Source organism: Eublepharis macularius, chromosome 1 (genome assembly GCF_028583425.1).
Source record: "Eublepharis macularius isolate TG4126 chromosome 1, MPM_Emac_v1.0, whole genome shotgun sequence".
NCBI classification, from domain to species: Eukaryota; Metazoa; Chordata; class Lepidosauria; order Squamata; family Eublepharidae; genus Eublepharis; species Eublepharis macularius.
In genome coordinates this window covers 58675930-58691178 of record NC_072790.1, presented here as the reverse complement: position 1 = coordinate 58691178, position 15249 = coordinate 58675930, and the positions used below count along the sequence as shown (strand labels likewise).

Below are 15249 nucleotides of genomic sequence, written 5' to 3'. Positions count from 1 at the left end.
GCAAGTGCATCAGCCATTCCAGCAGTGTCGGTGGCCTTCCTGGCAGTGGTGGCGCCCTCTATGGTGCCTTTTGTGGCAGCGTTGCAGGCAGCTCCAGTTGCCGTCCAGGTCTTGCTGGGGCTGTGCTGGCCAGGGTGAGTACACATGGCCTCTCCTTCCTCCCTGGTCTCGGGGGTCGTGCTGGGTGGGAGCTGCGGTTCCCAGGGTTGCCGGGAGGCCGGGGGCTGCCGCCCCTGGACTCTATCTGTGTTTTATGTTGTCTAATGTCAGTTCTAGAACTGATTATGTTCTGTTTCAGCAATTCTACAACTCTGTATTGGATCCTTGCTAATGCTATGTCTTTGTAAACTTGTATTTTATTTATCCCATGGCATTGTCTATGGAAATGTCCTGACACTGTATGGAAATGTCCTTGATACTGATTGTATTAATCTCACACTATGTAATCTGCCTTGAGTCTCAGTGAGAAAGGCAGACTATAAATGACATAAATAAATAATAAAATAAATACAGATTTTTAAAAAAACATTTGCATCGAAAATATTAATAAAATAGCTGATTTCTCTGCAAGAAAAAAGTTCAAATTAGGAAGGAACTAAAAACCAAACAAAACTCAGAAATATTCTAAATTTGGTAAGGTAAAAAAATACAACTTTGACCTTCTGGATTACCTTCAGAGGGTGGTGGGGGAGGGAATCCTTCCATATCCATAGTACTATGTCCTTTACACAAAAAAAATTAGCACTGTATGCGCCCCTGCAACAAAACATTAAAAACAGAGAAGCGTCATGGAAGTAATCAAAATATTCTACATTTGCCAGCTAACATCAAAATGATTGCATAGAGAGATCTAAAAGTAGTGAAACAGAAATGTGGAGACATATGCTCAAATTCATGACAGTTTCCTATCTGCAACAGCTAAAATGATCTATATGGTAAACTCCTTGAGCTTGCAGAAATTTCTATTGTTACACCCTGAGACACCACAACATAATGGAGTGTGGTAGATCTTACAACATTTTTGGCATTGTGCTTGCTGGCAGCTTTACAACCATTTTTCATTCCTAACATTACAGTTTGCGGTTTCTCCAAAGAGTTCAGCATTTTGTACATGGGTGAGGCAACCAGCATTTTCAACAAAACATGAACTCTTCCCAGGAATAGCTTTTGTTGTTTTCATTTAAAAGGCACAAGAGAAAACAGACAACTTTTTGTAATTTTGTTGCAACAGTCTTAAGTTTTGCTCTAGATGGTTCAAATATTTATTTAAAAAACTGTTTCATTTGGGCCTGCATAAAAAGTAAAATATATTTTACCCAGGCCCAAATGAGCCACGTTCTACCACTGTGGCTCAGTGGTAGAACGTCTGCTTTGCTTGTAGAAAGTTGCAGGTTCAATCCCTGGCATTTTGAGTTAAAAGCATCAGGCAGTAATTAATAGAAAAGACCTTCACCTGAAACCTTGGAGAGCCTCTGCCACTCAGAGTAGACTATACAGAGCTTGAAAGGCCAGTGATTTGACTCAGTACATGGCAACTTCATGTGTTCTTGCGAGTTCAGCTTCAAATAAAATCCTGATGGTGAGCATCGGAATCGTAGCAGGTATGATCAGCAAAGTAAAAAAGGACATGCACAACCTGGAAAGTAAATTTGTCTGTTAGTACATAACACGGTGATTTTGTTTTTCATCTTTGTAGCAAAAATCACTTGTTTGTAACCACTCTGCAAGATGTTTTTCACCTACTTATTTTTCCAGTCTTTCCATGTTTGTTGATCAGCATCAGAACATCAGAATCAAGAAAACTGGTTCTTATTCATAAGAATTAACACAGAGTCAATCCATTTTGAAAGACGGATAGATTTCCTTTGTAGGCACCTGAGACTATACATCGAAGTAGAAATAATTCACAAATCATTAAAAACAGAGTTCTACTCAACTCTTACAGCCTGCTTGTTTTATGTTTTCATGCTCTTGAACTGTAGAAACCTTTACGCATTGCAGCTTACTGCCCAACAGTTTTCAATTATAGGAGATGGCGCATCTCCAACATTTCTCTCAAAACTTCCTTATGGATAGGAGAGTGGAGCATGTGAGATTCTCCTCTACAATATTAACAACCCTTGTTATCACTGTGCTAAAAAGCTCTTCTTGACTCTTTATCATTGGTATGCTAGGAATCATATACGTGAGAACTGCACAGGAAAGAGAAATTGCTTTTTAAAAAAGGTACATAATACAATGACCATTAATGGATGTTTCTTGTAATGTTTTTCCTAGATGGATATCATTTTCATTGTGAAAATTCAGTAGCAGACATAATGCATATGTAAGCCATCGAGTGTAAGCACGCACACCCATTTCAGAATATATGTTAAAAAGCCACAGGACATTGGATTAAGTTTGCTGGCCCTTCTATCCATATGTTCCCCTGTACAGACAAGGTTCACAAGTGAGCCATTTACACATATGCTTTGTACATGATTGGAAATGTGTCAAAAAGCAAGGTTCCAATCACTCACAAATTAGCATGTGCAGTGCTCCCTGCAGGTGTTCATTTATATGCATGGAAGTCCTAGGATGGGATCTGCAGCATTCTGGTCACCTCGATACACAAGCGTTTGAACTTGGAACACCTGAACAGAGCTAGTTAATCATACTACTTGTATATGTAGCAAAACAGAGTTTTGTGCGCTCTTCAGTATCATGGGCTTTTCTCTTTCTTGGATGTGATAGGGAAGTGAGAGAAGCTTCATATGTGAAGCAATCCTGGTCCTCACACAAGAATGAGAGTTTGATGTAGAATTTCTTCCTGGGCAAGTGTGCTTTGTATATGAATTGCAATCTAATTTAAGTAGACAAAATAAGTTGGATCAAAGTATCAAACACAACTTCCCCACCTCTCCCTCCTGATACAGCCCATCACACACATCCCATGAAACACTGCCCCAGAGATTAAGTGGGACCCCTCCCCCCTGAACAGAGTGGGGAGCAATGTGGGGACTGCAGTGCGGAAGTACTCTTTTACGGGCAGAAAAGATATAATCCAGCTCAAAATATTTTAACACCATCCTTACTGCAACTTCCTATGGAACAGCAGAAGAAATAAATTTAGCCTGTATAAAAAAGACACACAAATTACATTATTTCCTAAAAGACAGGACGGATGAAATTTGTGGTGAAAGTTTTTATTTAGCATCTCTGAAGTTGAACACATTGCACAGAAAAGAAAGAACCACTTGTGCTGCATGCAAGGATGTTCAGAGGAACATTTGTGTGTAACAAAGAGGATATTTAAAGGTCTTTTCTGAATAAGCAGACAAAATGTATCTAAACTGCATTTTAAATTCTTGTGCTACTCCAACAATCCTGATCTTCTCAATATAATATGAATACTTGGTAGTGGGGGGGGGGATACTGCAGAGGACATAAATCTTCTTGTTGTTACTTCCTTCCTTTTTGCTTGCATGAATATGTATTCCTGTGAAAGAAAGACACAATCGTAACCACCAACTAACTTTTTAATAAAATGGCTTGGATTCAAAGAATTATTTGCAGCCTTTTGCAATCTCACAAAAGCTTTTTTGAGGGCCAAGGAATAATTGGGAATGGTGTGAGGGCTGCAGTGGAAAGAGGCCACTAGGGAGAAAAATCACCAGCACTTGCTCTTGCCATGTCCTTACAAAAGTTTGTGTAATTCACCCCTCCTTCCTCTTCCTCGTCATTCCCAATCATGCAGCTGCCTTCATGTTAAAAAGGTTCATTGATTGAGTATGTCCACTCAACTCCATAAACTCTTACTCGGTTTCTTCCTTAAGAGCTGGTTCCTAGACCATCTTGCCAACATTTTTCCTATATGGCAAACTTCTTGTCCTGGGTTCTGTAACACCTATCCCCATCACACCTCTTCGATGTCATCTGTGGTTCCTGGGCCTACAGCTCACCCCCCTCCTTTTCAGCAGTCTTCTTAATTCATCTAAAGCCCATGTCATATTAGGAAATGCAAAACTGTTCTCGCCTTTCGGATGTATTAGGCAGGTGGGAAGGAATGAAATTACAAGTTCAATAAATGACGAAGCACTTGCTCTTTTTGCAGCCCCCTCCTCCCAATTGTCTGCCGACTCACCTAATGTGTATACCATCTCCTACCCCATGGGATGTATTGGATTTGGGGTTAAGCATGTGGACCGCTGTGTAGAGTTGCTGCCTTCTTTTACTGACTCTTATGTTTTAATGTGTTTTAATGTGATTTTTATTAATTGATGTTACCCGCTCTGAGCCTGCTTGCAGAGAGAGCGGGTTATAAATATAATAAATGATAATAATTAGCTGCTTCATTTTAAAATCTTCCAATGTCACTTCTAGTTATCATCCTCTCTCTTCTTCTATTACGTTCCCAACTTCTTGAGCTTGCTATTCATTTTGATTGTCCCTAGTTTCATTCTGCTTGGCTACTGAAAGAGTGTAGCCGTAAGTCCCTGATGGAGGAGTATGAGTTTTAGGAATGGGATTGGCATCAACCTGGTTTTACACCATTCTGTAGAATGGCCTAGTTCTTCCATCTACAGATATCATTCATAAGCCGCTTCATGAATTAACTCTGGTAAACCATACAGATTATTAAAAAAATTAGCTCACAAGTCTGAAAACGGCCGGTTTCCTCAAGACTGATCAGACATTCGCAAAACCATTGAGGGTGAATGGCTCATAAAAAGGAATTTCCAGATATGAAAGATCTTCCTTGTTCTCATTCACCATATGGTCTGACTGATGGCGTCAACTCATCTATCTTTTTCCCCTTTCAGAAACTAAACTCCTCTACTAAATCTTTCCAACTTTTAAAGATTCCTAAAATTAATATGACTCTAAAATTATTATGGACACTGCAAAAAAAAAATCTTGATTCAGGCTTTAATATTTTCTTGGATTAATTATTATAGTATTCTGTGTATAATTCATCCCATTCTCCCATTACCAATCTCTAATTATTCTGTCTCACCTTTAGGCTTTACTACTTCTCATTTGATCACTTTATTTCACTTTACATTGGTTACATATGTCATTCTGTATCAGAGTTGTTAAAAATCAAACAACTGGATTCTTACATTACAAACATTCAATCAGAGTTAAAGATAACCTAGTTGACATCTTAAACCTTAACACAAACATATTGGAGTCTAAACCTATCATCTTTTAAATCTGAACCACAGGCAACTTAAAAAGCACACTGAATTAATGGCTGCTTTCCAATGTAAAATGAACCATGGGTAAACATATCTAACCAAAGATTAAGTAATATAAATATTTCCTTTAGGTCTGCGGGTAGGGCAGGCAACTGCTTGGAGAAAAATATCCTGTCCCCTTAAAAGAGCCTTAATGGATTTTACTGTCATGATCCCTTCGGAATCAGCTCTGGACTCTGACTGGAAGCCTCAGAGGAGTCTGGTGGATAGCAAGAAACTCAGGGAGACCCCCACATGGTAGATGACTCTGCTCTATCTGCTCTACAGGTTACCCCCCAAGGAGTCTGCAGTTGAAGCTCCTCCACCAGTACTTCTCTCCGCCCCCCAGATCCTGGGGCAATTAAGCACCAGCCCAGGACCCGGTCCACAAACCCATCAGGATCTGCCTCCACCAAATAGTAGCAGCAGAGGCAGCAGGCTCATGATGATGAGATAGCTGAGAGGAGGCACTGTGCCAGGTTAGCAGCCTGTGCACCAACTGTGGAACCAGACTAGACCTATTTCTCTGCTGGATTCTGGCCTAATCATGACCTCACCAGGAGAGTTCCAGAAACTGCCTCCAGAACAGCTGGGGCTCCTTTTCCTCAGTCTATTTAAGAAGGCAGTGCTGCTGGATCAACCAGTTAATAAGGCTACAACACTTGAGTGTTACATGCCACTCCAGACTCTGCCAAGCAATAATCTATAAGGTAAGTTCTGGCTCTCAAGGAGACCAGAAGACCAGGAAACTTGAGGCCAGAAGAGTTGTTATTTACCTCAATGCCATGAAAAGCTTCAACTGCACATTTCCTCACATTAAGTCTCTATTAAAAGGGCAGGACATTTTTCTCCAGGCTTGTTGGTGACTTTAGCTGTAGGCCATCGGCTGGGCTAGAAACTAGGGTTGCTGTTCTCCTGATGGGGCCGTGGGAGGTGGGAAAGATGAGGGAACCTTTGCTCCCACCCTCTGCCCCTTGCCACCACTCCCCTAGCTGGGGGGGGGGGAGATGAGGGAACAGGCCTTTTGAGTGGCAGCATGATGATGTTACTCTTGGAAGTGATGTCATCGACCTGCCCCGGGAGTGCTCCTGTACTTTAGGGCCAAAATCGGCCCTGTGTGAAGCGCGCATGCTCCTGGGCCTTCACGATGATGTCATTTCCCAGAAGTGCCATTGTCACGCAGGTCTGGGAATGTCCACATGCAAGGAGGAAAAAGAAGATGAGTGCCTGGCCCCCCTCCTCCAGCCGGGAAGGTAAGGGGACCTGGCAACCTTACTAGCAACTCATTGCAGGCACTTGCTAGGATCATGTATAAAGATTACTGAGATGATCGGTTTTATTCTTTCTAACCACCTGAACTATGAAATTAACAGGCTTGGACCCAAGTAACTCTGCATATGATTGCACTGCACATATACTACCTATTTTTAGATGTTTTGCTCATTAATTATTAGCTTGGCTTTTAGAACATTTTGGGCACTTACTGCCCAACCCTAAGCAGGCTCATGCAAAAAGTAAATTTCACTTCGTCCAACGGCTCTTGCTTCTAAGCAGAAATAATATTAGTGGTCTTCCAACAATTGATCTAGGAGGGGCTGTGGATCAGTGGAAGAACATCTGCTTTGGATGCAGAGGATCACAGGTTCAGTCTCCAGCATCTCTAATTTTAAAAATAGTAGAACATAAAGAACATAAAGTAAGAGCAGACAACACTGCGTTAAATAGACCAACGATTTGACTAGATGTAAGGCAGTTTCATGTATTCATGTGCTTAGCATCCTTGCATGTGAAGAGAAAACATTAAACAGAAAACAGATGTCTTGTTTCTAAGTTGATAATTTTGCAATGCAGCATGTGGGCTGTACGATCAGAGATTTGAATTATATTCCTAGATTTAAGCTTGGCTGCAACCAAATAGATTTGAATTGTTAAAGCAACCAGTTGGCACGCATGCCTGCTAAGGAAATACATGAAATTCCAGACAAAACCAATAATTTAAAAAATCATCTTCAGGTGTTTGTTCCTTTCTATACAAATTGGTGATTCTAACATAATATTGTTGATATTTTGTTGCTTAGATTTATATATATATTACAAACATTCAAGAAAAAATTCAAAAAGCATTAATCACTTATGAAATGTCACTATGTAAATTCCCCTTTAATATATTTCTGTAATGGAAAGCAGGGCAAATTCTTAACCCTGAAAGCTGCTATAACATGGTCTGAGGTTTGTCTCAAAAACAATATGCTTTTTAACAGTACAACAAAAAACTGAGACAGATTTTCTAGACATAGGAGTTCTATTCACTATAGTACAAGTAGAACAGTGTTGCTCGCAGTGGTTAACTGCTTACCCACACATGACATTAAGCTTTTGTTATTCTGATAGACAGCTAATGTCTGGGCATCAGTCATAGCTGTCAAACCATGCACTTTTTAAAAAGCCATTCAGGATGATATACAGATCTATTTTCCTATGCACAGCATAGAAAATGTTGCACATTTTAGTTCAGCATAATCCACATCTTGGCATTTCCAAAAGGCAAGCATTTCTTACAAATGTCCAGAAATGTTTTATTGCCTGTGTCTGTTTTATACATCAGATTTAAAATGCCTTAGTTTTAAATTAGATAGTAATCTGAATATAAAACCAAAATTTGTTGGGATGTGCATTTTATTTTTTTCTTTCAAGTAGTCTCCCTCATTAATAGACTTCATGTAGAACAAAATCATGAAAAAGGTTCAAATGTGCTTCTTTGTGTCACCTATCAAAAGATTTTAAGGGAACGTTATTGAGAAATACAACTGCAGCCAAGAAATGTTTGTTTATAGCCACAATATTATGGGGCTATGTAACGCTCCCTTATCTGCAGGTAAGTTGTTCCCATTTTCTCCTCCTGCTTAGGATGGAGAAGGCAATCAATTTTCACAAAATCCTAAAGCTAGGTTGCCATTTGTGCCAGCTTGTTAAATGTGAATAGGGAAGAAGTATTCCAGCAAGAAACAGAAAAGGAAGCAGGAAGATAAAGTAACCAAATAGAAAATATTTTATGTAAAGAAAAAATATGTAAAGTGTGGAGAATAAGAGGAAGGGGATATTTTTTTTTTTAATTTTATATCTACGGAGAGACTGGCCACCTAGTATCAGTGACCTTGAATACAATACAGACCAATCTGATATGCTTTGGGCACGCAGTGAAGGAAATAGGAAGTGAGTGCCCTGGATTTTAGTCCTCTTTTAGTTGCAAAATGCCTGCCAGGTAGGATTTCTCATGAGCACATCTCATACACAAAGATGAAGAAACATAAGTTTCCACTTTTTTTCTATTAAGGTTGTCAGTTCTGTGTCAAGAGACACTATCTATTATTTTAACAAGTTCAGAACATTAATGCACCTGCTTTTTGCTTGTGGGACACTGCGCTCAAAATTGTGAAGGTTGATTATGTGAGGCTATTGAAGGAAAGACCCTGCCTACCCGCATGAGATTGTACTAGATGACCTTGTAGTCCCTTCCAACTTTATGAATCCATGATTATTTAAAAACACCCTGCCACTGCCAGAGAATCAAGTCACTGCTTGTTTGTGTGTACCACATTGGGAAAAACATAGAAAAAGACAAACTGAATATTAATATGTGTGTGTTCAGTATGAGCAGACAATAGACCTTGGTATTGTGTGTACGGCAAATAATCGCCATAACACATAAGACAGTTTACTAACAAACCTAGAGACAGAAGATGGCATTAAAATAAAGTGAATAGAGTAAAATCTCACACACTAGCACAAATAATACATCCATCACTCTTTTACACATATCAGTCACACAGGAACTTGTGATATACAAAGCATGAAAGAGAACCTGAAATGGCTCAGATTCAACAGGAACAGAACTAGCTCAGGCAAAGAGACGCTGGCTGGGAGAGGCTGTTTATACCAAATGATGAGGGGGAAGGCTTGGCTTGGTGGTAGAACATCTGCTTTGCATGCACAAGGTTCCCAGTTCAATCTTGGCATCTCTAGTTTAAAGAATCAAGTAACAGGAGATGTGAAAGACCATGAAAAACTGTCTTCTTCCAATTATCTAGTCAGTGTGAAACTATTTATTTAAAGCATTTGTATACCGCCTTTCTATCCAAATAGGTGAATATAACAGCATTTTATTTTAAAACAATTTAAATTTAAAACATTTAAAATAGTGTAAAAATAATTCAGTAAACACACACACAACACAAAGATCATAGCAGTTATTTAACATCCTCCAGGTTATCTGTAGACTGGGAATAGTAGCATCCAGGCAGAATTTGGACCTGGCTGCCAACAATTGTCAATCCCTTCCATCCTACTGCCTGCCAGGAAGAACTCCCCACTGCCAGTGGGTCAGGAGCTTGACTCAGACCAAACTAGGAGGCACATGGGTACAAGACATAGGGAAAGCTGCACTGGTGAAAGCAAGCCAAGGGCTGTGGTGGTTGGTAGGAATAGGTGGCAGAGAGAGAGAGAGTGTATCAACACAGAAAGCAGAATCTTGTTTTCTTTTACTGTGTTTTTAGGATTCCTAGTGAAGGCAGCAGTAGGTAAGTGATCCTCCCAGGACACTATTTTATTTCTCTAATTTTTACTAGAAGCCAAATGGTGGGCCTCAAGGTTCCAGTGCATGAAGCAACAGCCCCTGACAGCAAGGCATTTAATCCCTGCAGTGATTAAAACTATATTATAAAGTAAAGTAGTCAGTAACAAGGACCTTGCTGAAATCCCACCCTCAAACATCAACTTGCCAAGCAGTATGAGGCAACTCTCATTCTCTTGGCCGTCTTCCACTCCCCTATGTACAAAGAGGATAATAATACTGACCTAACTTACAAGACTCCTCAAAGAATTTCTGAGAATGTACGTAAGGCACTTTAGATACTAAAAAGCTGTATGGCTGTGACCAAATTCAAATCTATCACTTAATGTCTTAGATCCAGACATGTTTCCAAAGGTACAAGGTCTGCCCACAGAGCATGATTTTGCCACTTCTCCCTCCTGTAGCAGCCTCAACTGCCTCCTAAAATCCTGTTTTCCCTGTAGGAAAATAATTCTGGGATGCATTTTGAGATGCCACAAAAGGGAGGAGGCAGGAAAACCATAGTCCATGGGTGGACATCCATCCGTGCACTCATGGAAAACATTAGTCTCAACATGTTCAGGCCCTCTCTTACCATTAGAGTGCATGTGTAAAAAACAAAAAGGCACTTTTAAACGCATACATATCTAATTTCTGAATGTGTCCTCAAAGGGAATTCTAATTTTTGAATGTGCTTGCATCTGGTCATTTTACAATGGATGTGTTTTTTTCTGTCTAAGTAGCCTTACTATCGTGGAAGATATCAATGGCTTTCTTCCCCCTTTTGTGATACCTATATACCAGAACAGTAAGCAGTAAGGTTCAACTCTAAAGACGTAAGTAACATTCTAACCCAACTTGCAAAAGCATTTTCTTTAACTATGTGACTAATTCTTTTCACATCAACGGGCATTCATCTGATTCAAATGAATTCATGTATCATAAAGGCTCCCCATGCAAACACCACCTCCAAATAAATGGGCCATCACACCTACAGGTCAAAACAAAACTCTTATATTGTACAGAGATGCCTCCTAAATACAAAAATCCTCAGCACCTATCTCCATGTTGGTCATACCCCAGCTTCAGCACCACCTACTCTCCTCAAGAGCTGCACAGAACTTCCAGGTACTCTGAAATCTAACTTCTAGGCTTGCAGCCTTAACCAGTTATTTCTCCCTGGAATGCATCCCTTCCAAACACCTTCTTTCCAAAGGGTTGCATTCTAACCATAAAACTCAGAACTATCTTCTGAAAGTCCCCCACTATCCCTTCCCACCCCAAAATCATAGAATCATTCTGTATGGTGTACTAGATGTTGCATGCTTCACATCCCCTATCTTGAAATGATTCATTCCTTTCAGTTATTGGGCTCAATTCAAAGTATTGGCAATCACATACAAAGCTCTTCACAGCCTTGGTCCATCATATCTATGAGACAGCCTCTCTCCCTACGTACTGCCATGGCAGCTTTGCTCAACTGAACAGGGCCTCCTGCAGTTGCACATGGGCAAAATCAATAGCTGCCCATACACATGCATTCTCTGTGGTGGCCCTCACTTTTTGGGATGGTCTACCTGAGGAGGTTAGAAAAACTTCTAGTTTCCTAGCCTTCTGCAAATGATGCAAAACTGAATGATTCAAGAGGGCTTTTTACTCAGATAAGAGCGCTGTACTGTAAGGAAGGGGGTCTCTAAGATATCCATCAGTAAAGGAATAGGGAGGGATCATAGACTTTACTACTATTGCTTCAAGTATGATAGACCATAGACACTACTGTTGCTATAAGTATGATCCTAGTGGGTAGTTCCTATTTTGTTTAATATGTCAGTATTAGAATCTGCATGTATATATCCTATTACATGTTTATTGAAATGTCTTTGAAATTGACTATGCTTTACTGACTCTCTCTGTGTAATCCACCTTGAGTCTCAGTGAGAAAGGCGGACTATAAATAATGTAAATAAATAAGTTCCAAAACACGCTAAATACCTCCACAACATGTCCATGCCAGCACATAACATCCCTCTGAGGTCCTTCCCCACTTGTTTGCATCAACTAAATCACTGAAACACTTCCCAGCTAGAATTTTAAGCCTTGGATTCCTTGCAGTAACAAATTCTATCACAGTAGATAGCTTTGGTACAAAGGCTGCTTTTCTTTTCTTCAAACCTTAATTACGTATATAATTATCATTCTGGGAGTTTCTCAGTGATTTTCAGTAGAGAAATAAAGTGGTGACTTTATTTGGTGGCATTTTAACAAAGTATCTACAGTTCCTTCAAGAAGCTATACAAACAAACAGGATTAGCTCTTTTTCAGTTTTCAGCCATGAAAACTACACTGCATTTCCAGTCCTGGATCCTCAAGAAGGTGTGTGCTTCAACAACTTACAAGCAATTATCTTGTTAGCGTTTTATACTATCTAAACTGCATTTGAAATCCTGAAATTTTCTGATGCCTCTCCATAATGTAAGTTTCCAAGTTTTATATGTATTGGTGTATCCAGGAGAAACGGTGTCCCTAAAGAGACTGAGCAGTGAATCACTACTTCATTATCTCAGAAATGAATGTATTAGGCTGATTCAGGAAAACCTCTCTTTCTCTCTCACTAATACAACTGCTTTAAATATTTGATCTACTTTATGGTAAGGATTAATGTATATGAAACACTTTGCACATTCTCAAATATCATTACATCTTTCTTATTCCAAACACAACCAGCTACATATGGGGGAGAACATGTCAGAGGAAGACATGTCACATTATACCTGGTTGATAAGAACAACTTGCCAAAAGATTGAGAACTGCCTGAGTAATTTTTTTCTTGTAAAATTGAGACTAGACAAATGTCATATTGCATGTCCTCCAGTCATTTGGATCAAGATTTTCAAATGGAAAGATACATAATTAAACTCTCTGCTATATTCATGGGACAAAATTACAAAAATCCTCTGTGAACAGATAGCTATCTTACATGCCACTTTTCAAGCATCTTTTGCTAAATGCTGTCAAAAATAATACAATTATCTTAACGCAATGGCCTTCAATGCAGGGGTCAGGACCCTCAGGTGAGTTACAGCCCCACTTGCTTGGTTGCAAACTGTTTCAGAGCTGCTGTTTTGGGCTAATTTTTGGAAAGATCTGCTAAATGCATAGAGAGCAAAGTTGCAACACCACCTTCCTCTCCTTGCGTATAAGCTGAGAAGACCAGCAGGATGGTGAGGCAAAAGAGCAGTAGAAAGGAGTCCTCCATGGCTCTAACCCTTGTCTTGTTCCTTGCTATGGTATACCTCCTGCTGTTCAGCAGGTGTTCCCTGTCCCCAGCTATCTTGGTCTGTTGTCCACTGTCCTGCCCTTAACAATGGCAAGATCACAACCGATCTAATCCACATACCTGCTACTTTGGGGTTCCACACTACCGCCTGGCGTTAAAGGTCCAGTTGAAGACCACTGACTTAGAACAACCGACTTGCAGCTTTTAGCAAAACTACGGATACCTAAAGTTCTATGTACTCTTAACCTTGTGAACCCTAGACTAAGGCTGACTTCATTTAGATCTAGTGGGACTTCCTAACTTCAGCCGCAGCACTCTTCCAAGGAATGCACTCTGGATTGTGGCTTGGAACTGAAAGTTAGGTATTTGCTTATTAATTTTTTTAAAAAAAATACACTCGTAAGCAAAGGCAAGGAACATATATTTTAATTAAACAATCAAACAAACAATATACAGCCAAGAAAACAAATCCCCCCCCTCCCGCGCTCGTTTCTGGAAATAACTGCTGAGCAAACAAAACGCCACGAAGCTCTATTGCTCTGACATCTGTACTGCGAGCGCTTATATGAATTTTTTTACCATGACACCACCGATTTCTGGATCCAGAAAGCGCCTACACACCCACTCACAGCCTATGAATCACTGCTCCACAGAGGGGGCAAAAAGAGCCAGAAAGGGCGGGGGGGGGCAGAGGGAGGAGGTTTCTAATACACCACCATACAAACCTTTGCAGCAGGGAAGAAACCACAGTCGCACGCAGCAGCGGCTGCTGCTGAGGCTCCTTTGGCATCTGCCGCCCAAGGATGCAAACTGGACAAAACGCTTCAGACCGAGCCCTCCAGACACGTCGCTAAACTTTCTCCCTCTCCAACCCCAAATCCCTCATCCAAGATGCCCCCACTGAGGCAGGCGCCCGCACAGCCCGTCCTCACCCTCAGGCCAACAGGCTCTTGAGTCCTCCAAGCGCCCGACGCTTTCCCTTTGTGCCTCAGGCGCGGCGGCGGCGGCGGCTCCCGCGGTCTCCTCAGCCACTGATGCTGCTGCAGGCTCCGCCGCCCCTCGCCAAACATAGAGAGATCCGCCACAGCATTTCTCACAGCCCAGGGCAGCCTGCCCGGCAAGGACGTCGCCGGGGGCCCAAAGCTCTCCTTGATTGGAGGGCTTGGGGGACCATCCCGCTCTCCCGTTGGTTCCTTGGGCTGCCAGTCTCCCCGCCGGAGAGGCGCGCGGAGAGAGCCGAAAAGCCGTTCGGAGCCGCCCTCCCCCCTCCCCCCTCCCCCCTCCCTCCACGCATGCATCGCATTCCTCGCAGGCCCACGTGACTCGTCCGAACGGCTTGCCTTTGTGCATCTGTGCAGGGCGGTGTGGGAGCTGTCAGCGCTGCGCCAGCCCCCACCCCCCTTCGGTTCTTTTCTCTCACCGCGATGGGACCAAGCTGGGAACCATCCGGTTGGCTTCCCTCAGACAGATTCACCTACCAGACAGATAACAATACGAATAATACTTTTTTTAACGGAGAAGTTGCTCTGAACGTGAAGAGGCAGAATACTTTTGAATTCTGAAGACATTGTGTTTTCAGTCTGCTATTCGTATGTGAGTGAGAAGAAAATTCCCGATGGAAACCACCTTTCCAAAAACAGCGCACTCCCATTTAATCCGCTCATCCGATTGTTATGGCTAGCTGACTGGGCAGCCCTACTTGTTATTTACCTCCAACCGCAGCTGCACAGGCGTCTCCCTCCAGGGATGCTCCATACACTAGTACGTGTATAAATTCCAGCCACCGCTTCACTATATGGGGGGCTGGCTCTCCATGACTCAAGCAGCCAGAAGAGAACTGGGAAAGGGAGGATGTGCACGTAAGTCACAAATAAATAGGTCCTAGCCTGGGAACACTACTCTGGGAGTTGCTGCAAAACGCAGAAATGATTGCTGAGCCAAATTCCCAAGAAAAACTGAAGGCTAGCTTCTTTCTGTACTTAGTCACATAAGATAGGAGTTGTAACAGGACTATCTCCTTTCCCCCTCATGTCTGCTTCTTTAAAATAGACACCCTGCAAGTGGTTCTTTATTGCTGCTTCTGCTGCACTTATTTGAATTCTGCAACTATTGAAAGCACATAGCCCGTTCACAACTGACAGTGA

The 15249-nt window shown here is 41.5% G+C and overlaps 1 protein-coding gene across 1 annotated transcript in view; it reads right to left on the bottom strand.

Annotated features, from left to right (window-relative positions):
• The window catches only part of ARHGEF10 (Rho guanine nucleotide exchange factor 10), a 140664-nt gene extending 126483 nt beyond the window's left edge, over positions 1–14181 (bottom strand). The window contains exons 1-3 of the mRNA XM_054976987.1: positions 14038–14181; positions 1454–1636; positions 672–756 (exon numbers count right to left, since the gene is read on the bottom strand). Coding sequence (XP_054832962.1) covers positions 672–711 — 40 coding nt within the window. The 5' untranslated portion in view covers positions 712–756; positions 1454–1636; positions 14038–14181. The remainder of the gene's footprint in view (positions 1–671; positions 757–1453; positions 1637–14037) is intronic.
• Positions 14182–15249: the final 1068 nt, after the last annotated feature.